This window comes from Mangifera indica, chromosome 10, assembly GCF_011075055.1.
Source record: "Mangifera indica cultivar Alphonso chromosome 10, CATAS_Mindica_2.1, whole genome shotgun sequence".
Lineage (NCBI taxonomy): Eukaryota > Viridiplantae > Streptophyta > Magnoliopsida > Sapindales > Anacardiaceae > Mangifera > Mangifera indica.
Genome location: NC_058146.1, coordinates 2,041,099 through 2,052,342, shown reverse-complemented (window position 1 = coordinate 2,052,342; position 11,244 = coordinate 2,041,099). Strand labels below are relative to the sequence as shown.

At 30.5% G+C, this 11,244-nt stretch overlaps 1 protein-coding gene across 2 annotated transcripts; it reads left to right on the top strand.

Annotated features, from left to right (window-relative positions):
- The first annotated feature begins 415 nt into the window (after positions 1 to 415).
- On the top strand, positions 416 to 3,781 carry LOC123227083 (lysine histidine transporter-like 8). Of its 2 annotated transcripts, XM_044651717.1 has the most exons (6): positions 416 to 592; positions 774 to 1,485; positions 1,588 to 1,724; positions 1,814 to 2,247; positions 2,846 to 2,977; positions 3,069 to 3,781. In XM_044651717.1, the coding sequence occupies exons 2-6, from the start codon at positions 1,055 to 1,057 to the stop codon at positions 3,555 to 3,557; spliced, it is 1,623 nt and encodes a 540-aa protein (XP_044507652.1). In that variant the 5' UTR covers positions 416 to 592; positions 774 to 1,054; the 3' UTR covers positions 3,558 to 3,781. The 2 variants fall into 2 exon arrangements, with proteins under 2 accessions (XP_044507652.1, XP_044507653.1); XM_044651718.1 differs by having other exon boundaries at positions 416 to 1,485.
- Positions 3,782 to 11,244: the final 7,463 nt, after the last annotated feature.

The following is an 11,244-nucleotide window of genomic DNA, read 5'->3' as shown; positions in this document are numbered from 1 at the left end:
AGTATTTTAAAACTTATATGTAAATCCTATTGGATAAATATATTTTGTTTATGCTAAATGAAATTTAACATAGATAATTATGAGAGTAATGTTATATGTATCCATTTTTTGTACACAATTCATATATACAGTAATATGTCATCATGTAATTAGATGATTTTAAAATATGTGTCATCATATGATAAAAAAAATTCAATCACATGATAACACCTCATCTGTATACATAAATTGTATACCAAAAATTGGTGCACATAGTTTTATTATTATGAAAAACATCCACTGCTATTGGATTCATCAAATCTCTCTATCTAAAACGTTTAAAACTAAAATCCCATGTTCCACATCTCTCAACTAACAACTACCCATATATATCATAAGAAAAAAAGAATCCAAAGCAATTATAACTAAAGCCAATATAAACATTTTCTAATACTTCAATACCATTCTTGGCTGTCACAACTCATCATAACATTCATTACAAACATTTTCTGATACTTCCCAGCACCACCATGGAAGCTTTGCCTTTCACGCTGGTTGTCTCATTTTGCATGTGCATGCTTCTCCAATATTATCTCCAAGCTTGTAATATAAGGTAATTGGCTTATTGGGCATTCGTAATTTACTCAGAACGAACTTAGCTTTTTCTCCTTCATTATATTTAGCCACCTCTTGACTTCATTTTCTAGCTACTTGTGCTGAGTTAGGACCAAGTCATAGTCAAATTAAAGCCAAATAAATTAATGGGCGACTTCAAATTTTTGCTGCTTTTGTAGGCGACTTTGGATGACTGGCGATGATTTTTGTTTGAAGACCAATTAAAGAATTATTTTTTTGGCTGCTGTAATATTCCCTTTATTGCAACATCATACATGGCCCAATAATTTTCCCATTTCAAGACCTAAAAGATTTCATCATCTTTCATAGTGTAATTTGCCTGTGAGGCCTATATATATAGGAGGATATATAAGTGTTTCAAAGAGGAGGCTAGTTAAATTAAAGAGACAGAGAGCCCCCATACTACAAAGAGGGTTCAATTTCAACTTTCAGCCTCAAAATGGGTGAAGGCGATGAAGTGAAATCCAAGTTTAATGGAATCCCGAGGCCAAAGTCTAATCCTGGAACGCCAAGGCCAGTCTACGCAGCGCCGTCGCCACCGATATCAGCTCCTCCGTCGCAGCTTCACTCTCCATCTTTAACACGGTCGCCTCTCCTGGCGTCTCCTGATTACATAGAGCCAAGCAAAACCCCAAAACCCTCAACCCCAAGAAATTTAACCCCCAGAATTAGAACCCCACGCTTTATCACCCCTTTGAGTAGCCCCATCAGAGCGGCTCTTAAACTCACAAGGCTTGATCCTCATGACGCCTGGCTCCCCATCACTGAATCCCGCAATGGAAACGCCTACTACGCTGCGTTTCATACTCTCTGTGCAGGAATTGGAATTCAAGCTCTTGTTCTCCCCGTGGCCTTCCCCATTCTTGGCTGGTAAGGAAATATTAGTTTGACTATCATCAAGCTTGTTTATGGTCATCTTCTTCACTGAGCTGAAATATGTTTCTGATTTGAACACTTTGGATGATTTTATAGGAGTTGGGGTGTAATAAGCTTGACGCTGATCTTCATATGGCAACTTTACACTCTTTACATACTTGTGGCACTTCATGAATCTGTTGAAACGGGCATGCGTTACAGCAGATATCTTCAACTGTCCACTGTAGCTTTTGGTAAGTATCTCTTCTACTTAAAAAACAAAAAAACTGCCAGTTTTTGTAAGTATTTCTCTCTGGTTGTTCACTAATTATAAATGGCGCAGGTGAGAAGATAGCGAGGTGGATAGTCATTTTCCCTCTGATGTATCTATCGGCGGGGACTTGCATGGCTCTGGTGATGATAGGAGGGTCAACATCGAGGATATTCTACGAGACTGTGTGTGGGGGCACGTGCTCGGCAGGACCGGCGCCATTAACACCTGTTGAGTGGCACCTGGTTTTTACATGTGCTGCAGTTATACTTTCTCAGCTCCCCAACTTGAACTCCATTGCCGGAGTTTCTCTGATCGGCGCCGCCACTGCCGTCGGGTATTGTACCTCCATTTGGGTGGTTTCAGTTTCGAAAGATAGGCTGTCTGGCGTCTCGTACGACCCCGTTCAAGCTCCAAATGACACGGAGAGGATTTTTGATATCTTAAATGCCCTTGGAATCGTTGCTTTTGCATTCAGAGGCCACAATCTTTCTCTTGAGATTCAGGTATTCACTATTCACTTTCTTTAATTTATATTTACTCTTCGTTTTGGGGTAAGTACTAATGAATATTAACATATTATTGCTTTCAGAAAGTTGGATTATTTATTAATTTTTAACTATGCATCTTATTTCAAAATCATAGTCCGGTCTGGATTAGAGTAGGGATAACAATCAACTCGGTTTGTCTCTTTTCGAATGAGAATGAGATTTTTTAATAAAAACAGAAATGAGGACGATTATTCATCCTCGTTTCGGTCCATTGTAATCCTTTGCTACCAAAATTAAGACTTTTTTGTCAGAATCAATTTAAGTTTTTTAGTTTTCTTCCTTAGTATTTATTGACTTTCTCATAAATTTTATGTAAAAGGAAACGAATTACATTCCTAGCAGCAGAAGTTGACTTTTGGTCATTAAGATATTTGTTCAATTTTTAGGCACAGAATTTAATGACATGGATCTTTGACTAGGAGTTGAACATATTGAATATTCAACTATATAAGAAGGAATTTCCCAATTAATTTAAAATCATTTTACCACTTCTTAATACTAAATTGGGACAATTTAATGTTCTATTTTTTTAATTATATTTCATTTTATGCAGGCAACAATGCCTTCTGATGAGAAGCATCCCTCAAGTGTACCCATGTGGAAGGGTGTCAAATTTGCATATCTAGTCATTGCAATGTGCTTATTTCCTCTTGCAATTGGAGGCTACTGGGCATATGGTCAATTGGTATCACATATATCTCATTAAATTTTATCAGAATTGTACCATTTCCTACATAATTACCATTCTAAAACCTTTGTTTTCTACTAATTAACAGATCCCAGAAAATGGAGGAATGCTAACAGCCTTGTACGCCTTCCATCAATTGGACACATCACGATTCATCCTAGGGTTAACAAGTCTATTCGTCATAATCAACGCCGTTAGCTCATTCCAAATTTATGGCATGCCAGTATTTGATGCGTTGGAGTCAGTCTACACAAGAAGGACGAAGGGTCCATGTCCATGGTTTCTCCGATCACTCTTTCGGATCATTTTCGGATTCTTTATGTTCTTTTTAGCCGTGGCAATACCACTGCTGGGAAGCTCAGTCGGTCTAGTCGGAGGAGTTGCATTGCCAGTGACATTAGCCTATCCATGTTTCATGTGGCTTAAAATCAAGAAGCCTAAGAAATATAGTTGTATGTATAACCTGAACTGGTTTCTTGGTCTCCTAGGACTTACTCTAAGTGCAACGGTTGTTGCTGGAGGAGTTTATGCTGTCATTACTAAGGGTGTTAAGGTTAATTTCTTCCACCCTAGCTGAAAATTAGGAGTAAATGACTGAGTAATTATAGATTTTTTTTAATTATAAATTATGGCATAAGTTTTACACCTTGGGGATTAGGTTCATCGAGTGTGAATGGTGTAAATTTTTATTTCATCGTTTATGTAAAATTATGGGGTGACTGATTTGAGTATTTTTTGTTGTACGACGTTTATTCTGTAAAGAATGCAGATATTTATAGTAAATTTGTGTTTTTTTTTTTTTCAACACCTTTTTGTTTTATTTTATATTTTCTGTCTTTCAATGGTAGATATATATCTTTATTATTTTGTATCAAAATTTTTAATTAAAAAATTTGATAAATAACTTAAACTCGAGTTCGAGCTAAAGCTTGACTGAGACTATAAAGGACTGACTCATTTTAGACTCATTTAAATTAAGTTTGGTTTGAATCTAACCTTAGACACAGCCATTGATCATGCTGGGCCGAGTTTGCTGTCGCCCACCAAAAGACGGGTCTTGCTAATCATGTCAGCTTGTGGCATGATAAGACCTATTATACAGTCCAAGGCCTCTTGGGCCAGGTCTGTATGAGTTTTTTATGGGTTAATGTATTATATTATATTTTTATTTATCAATTTTTTATTTTTATAATTAGATCCATAGGCTTGGCATGATCTAAAAAATTATAGGTCATGTCCCACCGAGCTGTGCTTGCCCTCTCAACATGTCTAATTCCTTTACCAAAGTGAGTATTAATAAATTCAGAAATAATAATAAAAGACCACTAGTAATACTATATATATATAAAATTATATGTTATTTTATTTTTAATTTAAAATTATTTAATCATATGATGATATATATAAATATATATATATATATATATATATATATATATATATATATATATATATATATATATATAATTTTATTAAAAAATAAATTGATGATAAGATTATTTCATTTTTAAATTAAGACAAAAAAGGCTAAGTGCTTGAAATATTAATTGAAAAATAATTATGCCATTATAAGAAAGGAAACATATTACATCATACTTCACTCATTGGGAATGTGCTAAATAAAATTTTTAGTGTAAGATGTTTGCAAATATTCAGCAACTCAATAATTGAAAAGCCATTTACTTTATTATTGTAATTCTTTCTTGGCTGAATAATCATGTTTGAAATATAGATTATAAATAATGATGTTACACATATTTTTATACTAATATTCATTAGTTAAAGATAGTCCAAAGTATCACGTTTAACGGTAATATTATTTGTATAAATAATAATATGTTATTATATAATTATATATTTTTAAATTAAAAATAAAATTTAATCATATAATATTATATCATTATTTACGTATAAAATTATATACATAGTTTTATTATATAATTATATCAAAAAAATTGGCTAGAGAATCATTGATATTCTACATAATTAATCTCTATTGTACATTACAAATTTTATAATGTACAATAATTAAAACCATTATAAGAGGACTTAATCATCCAAGTAATTATTGAATTGCCATTTTCTCTTTGACCTAAAAATTTTGATAGCTGGGAGAAGGAGATTAGCTGAATGATTATGGAATATTTACAAGGGATATATGGACTTGTCAAAAGGGTCGGGTCAGTATTCCACACAAAAATAAAAAGATAATATAACCAGGCATGACCTATAATTTTAATGTTTCGTGCAAGGTTTTAGGGTAAGGCCTATAGCCAATATGATATGGCCAACAAAAAAATAAAAAATATAATATAATAAGTTAGCTCACAAAATATGTGGGTTTGATTTGTTAAAAGTTTTAGAAATACAATCTAAAAGGTCTTAGGTTATATTTCGAATATTATCAATATACGGGCTAATATGCCCTGGTAAAAGGCGAATCTTAACATGTCACGATGGGCTAGACTACATTCACCCAACACAGCCACAAACCTGTTCAAATATATGACACTACATGTGTAAGTGCAGTCGTTTCAACACACAGGATGCACACTTATTTTTTAGATAGGGTTTCCGAGGTTAGGAAAATGTAAAAGCAACAGCAAAAGGGATTGTTGATCAATTATTGGCTTTCACTTTACATCAACATCTTGTATATACCAGTTATCTTTGCTAATCCAATACAGAAGAAATTATGTAATTGTCACAATAATGTCAAGTCAATACCTCTCACCATCACACTTCTCTTTAATTGTCACAATATAGAATAACTTGTTTTACCTCTAAGAAAACCTTCAATGACAGAAAATTGACTCCATATATGGGGTAATTTTGGCAACTTTGATATGATGATCATATATATGTATTAAACCGTGATTAATATTAGTAATAATAATAACCCTATATATTAATATTAGAAATACAAAAATTCAGTCAAATTTTTTCCTCAGAATTTGTCTTTTAAGTAGCTATCTTCAAGTGATGGAAGTTGCCATTTTATAAAATTGTAGATGTCCATGTCCCCGTCGAAGAATATATAAAAAGTCATACAATTTGAATACAGTTTCGAAGTAAGAATCTAGTCAATATATAATAAGCTAATTAATCATCTCATTAAAAGTTTAATAAACGTTAAGACTCATACTAATGTTGTACACCCAGATCATATGTGTATTAGACTTTTATTTATTATTGAAATTTATCTATAAATTTTCATTAAACTATTTAATTATCTAATTTTATTAAACCAAAATTATAATTAATATTAGTTTACATAATATGTTAGACTGCCATGCTTGAGAATTGGTTGTAGTTCCCTAACATTACATAAAAAAATTATTTGAATTTAAAATTGTCAAAACAAATATCTCTTAATTAATATCAACGATGGACAGATAAGAGAGTTGCACGTGCTAGAATATTATTTATAAATAAAAACAAGCATAAGTTTATAAGAACCATACTATGTGCATGCGTGCATGCAAATTTAGTTGCAGAAGCTGGAAGTCCAGAATGAAGAAACTGTCTTCTGTGATTCTCATGTTAAGCTCAATTCATGGCCATTCTTTAACCGCAGTGGGGGTGATGAATGAATGATTTTACAAGTGCGGTTGTTCATATATTTCGATCATTATCTCTCTCTCTCTCTCTCTCTCTCTCTCTCTTTCTCTCTCTCTCAATCTTGGGTCCAAAATATGAATAGATTGAACTATGTGAAAGAACACCACTCAACTTTTTCTGAAGATTTTCATGTAGAATAGCATTAATCTAATCCCAAGTGTGTAGTAATTAAGCTGTTCTCTTTCATGTTCTTCAAAAGTTAAGTGAAAAATAAATAAACAAAAGCTGCCTATCATGGTGTCGAGCTACAAGAAAGGAACGATGGAGTCAAGGATGATCACTTAACCGAGAAATGATAGACTGAATTCTTACTAGAAAATGCTTTAAAAACTCAATAATTGAAACACTTTTGCTTTATTTATTATTGTTAGTTCCTACTACACAGAAAGAGATTGAATGCCAGTTTATATTATAACTTGGTGGAACCATTTGTATTAACTATCAAAACCTAACACGCAAATTATAAAGTTATAAATTATACTAAATATTGGCCAAGGCTGAAAAGTCCTTATCCCACTTTGAAGATAGAAAATTGAAGGGAAACCTAATATCATTCATACAGAAAACTTTAAATCACTTTATGTAAAGCAATTTGAATGGATAAACCGCAAAATAGGAGATAATGGAGTAATGTTATGTATACATACTTACGATTATATGTTATTTTATTTTTAATTTAAAATTATTCAATCATATGATAATATATTATCTATTTATATAAAAAATATATACGTATAATTTTATTAAAGAGAAAACATATATATGTAAAAGGTAGCCTAGAAACTTTTTACCCCTTCCAAATAACACAAAACCAAACACTAATAGTATAAAGATAAAATAATAGTTTCATCATATATAAATTTAAAAAGAAATAAAAATAGCTCTTTTATAAATCTAATCTTAATATTTTACATATAATGTTTAGCTTTTTTAAGAGTTTAAAAACTTGTATTTAAGTCCGTAAAAATTTAGCGACTATTGAATTTTAACATTACCATTGTTACTGATCAAGCCATGATACAAAAGTTGTCGAGAACAGCAAAGTTATATGACAACGAGGTGTGATAGAGATAAGAGAGAGATCAAATTACATCGTGAAAAAAGATTATTAAATAGTGTCATCATTTTTTTAGCTTAAGTAACTAGACGTTTTGTCGAACAAAATAAGTTGAAAACAACAAGATCGATGCAATAATAAACAAAAAATTATCAAAATTCAGTGATATAACAAGTAACATAATTTAATATTTGGTTGAACAAATATTTTTGTCGAAACAAAGGAAAAACCCAAATTTTTTATTTTTAGTAATCCTTAACGAAACGTTGCCAAGATGAAACTTTACTATATATTTCTTGATTCATAATTGAAAATAACTATGAGAACTATTTTTAGAAACATCACGATTCGTTTAAAATAACTAAACATATTTTGATATTATATCAAGGAGCCCTCAACTTCATTCATATGGAGTAACGACAAAAAATCAGTGATAACCAGATGGCAGCAAATGGGTAGACAGCCCTTTGCTCGAAATGGCATTCTCAAATCAAATAGCTCCATGAAAGTCGACTCATCAAACTAGCCATTACCCATTATCTTATCAATCCCACTTAAATAAAAGTTTTATCCCCCACACACACACATATTTGACCATATTAATATAAAATTGATTAAATAATATATAAAGGTTTTGAGTTATCAAAAAAACTAAAACTATAATAAATCTTACGTTTAAAAAACAATATTATATAATACCTAAAACTCCATTTTATTTAATATTTGAAATAATAAAATTATATATATTAATAATAAGTATTAATTTATTAACGAACGATTACAAAATAATAATCAATCAAATGGTCATAGTCATGGCATTTATAAATTAATTAGTGAACATAATTTTCCTTGTTGAATAATACCAGTTTTATATAAAAAATTGATGTGGTGTAAAGGAAACAGTGAATTGCAATCAACAAAAGCAATAAAAATTGATGTGGTCTAAAAGGAAATAGTGAATTGCAACCCAAAAAAGCAATAGTTTCTGTTGATTCATTGCATGCACCAAACGAAAAGTGTTAAGAATCTATTGACGGATAGCATAATGTAAGCACCAAAATGTTTTGTCTAAATACGACTTTATGTCGGCCATACTTTCTGGAAATGTTATATGTATTTAATTTTGAATATTTAATTAAATATCTAAATAATATGTCATCATATCATTAGATATTACTTTATTTTTAATTAAAAATCGTTCAATCACGTGATATTTTATCATTAAGATACTCAACTAAATACATATAATTTTATTGTAAGTTTAACTACCAGTTATCGTTAATGATACATATTTTGTATTAATTATAATTAAGTGATAGATATACGGTAGGATTAATTCTTTTAAACTTTTAAGAAAGATCATGATTTGGGTGCTCCTAAAATGGATCCAAGAATTGAAGGGATCACATAATTTCACATTACTTTTCCCAATTTTATAATGTAAAAGGTGTGGAAACACAATTAGAAATTAATTAAACTTGCCAAAAAAGTCTTAGTTTAGCTAGGGTAAAAAAATATTCCCAATGCTGCACCGTCCAACAGGCTTGTTATGTTAATTAAAAAATATTAATAGTTGGTTGAAGAATAATTAACAGAAATGAGAAATTTAGCACAGATTGTTTGATAATGGGAAAATATTCTTACAAATCAGGAAATTACTTTAGTGGCAGACCGAATAGGGTTAAGGATTTTCAGTTGACCCTTTTACGTTTAAAAAAATTAATAATTTATATATATAATATTACAATATAATCTTTAGAATTTTACACTAATTTTTTTTAATTTTTTAATTTACTTTTATTCAACTTTAACCCTTTTAATTTTATATTTGGATCCGCGATTGATCCTAGTGTGAAATGATCTACTTATTCGATCTCAAATGGCCAAAACACATGGATGATGTCAGGGTGATGAGCTTTCTCACATATCTAAATTATCCAAAATTTTAAAGCAATGTTAAAGAGAGTTGTTTAACGGTTGTTGTCAATGAAGAAAGGTGATCTATATGGGAGTCCCCGTCATTTCCCTTTCCCCGATGTAGAAGCTTTTTCCAGAAAAGACTGTGTCATTAATCTGCAGTGCCCACCACTAGGAAAACATCTTGGAAGTGTTGTGGCAGATAAAGAAACAAAACACCTGCTGTGAGAGGCAAAAGTGGAAGCTAACCAAGCAAGAGAATATAAGCTCAAAACCCACCGAAAATCAGGGGCCAGCCGACTCAAATAATATTCCTCCTTAACCCAAAAAATTAATAATAATAATAATAAAATAAAGAAACAAATGGGTACCCTTAAACTATGGTCCCTTCAAGCCAATGCTTCCGACTAGATTTCCATTAATAATTTCCACCAATTACTTCAGGCCCTTCTCAACAAATATCTAAGACATTTGGGTGATTTTATGTATTTTTTTTTTTTTTAAATGAATTAAAAAATAAAATTCAAAAGCTGAATTTTTTGAACTAGTAGGTGAAAATATGTAACTCGTGTCATCAATTCAATTGTTTTTTTCCAATAGATTGTTAGTTAGGTCAATTGTCAAGTGGTTTTTAATCTTTTTCCAAAGTCTCTTTTGTCTTTGATCTTCAATTCTGCCAGCTTTGGCTGTATAAAGTTTTGGACTATAGCAAAAGTCCCCTAATTTACGAAATTATGTTTGAAATTCTGCACCAACTACCATTTAATTTTGAGTTTCAACTTAATAAATTATCTCTTTCGTCTTGTTTTATGGGTTAGTGACTAGATGCAGACTCTTAAACACAATAGAAGTCTCTTGCCTAAAAGTTGTGGGAAAAACAAAATTTAATGAATCAAACTTCTCACAATCATCTTAACCGAATTAATTTCTTTATAAATAGAATTAAATATACTAAATTTTATTGAGATGTATTAATATTATCAAAACTAGTAAAATATTATAATTTAAAAAAATATATATGAATTTAAATTTCTGTCATGTTTATAAAATTTTAACTTATCTGATATAATAGTTACTATATTTTGGTTTTATCCCTCTAATAAATACGAATAGAGTCCATGATTATCATAAAAAAAAAAAATTGCAAAAAGACTTTTATTAACATAATTTTATATTTAAATTATGATAGCGGATGCAGTATATTTTTTTTATTTTTTATTTATAATTAAACCAATAAACCAGAAATGGGGAATGAAAAGGAGAAAAAAAAGGTAGATGGAAAATTACAAAACAATCTCAATCGAAGTCATCGTCATGAACCACAAAACAAGTCCAAGTTTTGCCCTCACCGGGAGGCTATCAACTGCAACTGCATGGTGTGCAATTTGGTAAACGTAAATAATTTATTGTTGAGGCATTAATCATTCATTCCTACTTGGCATGCGGTCTACATACGCAACTCCATGCATCAAACAAAATTTCTTTGTATTATTTTTGTGCATCACGCTTAACCTGTCCATAACATAAGAAAACAAACATTTGAGATCAAATGAAAAATATTATATACATATATTTTTTAGTTTATAAATAATGTTTATTTTATTTTTAAAAATATTATATACATTGTTTTATTGATATAAAAAAAATTTAAATTTAAATTGAGTAAATA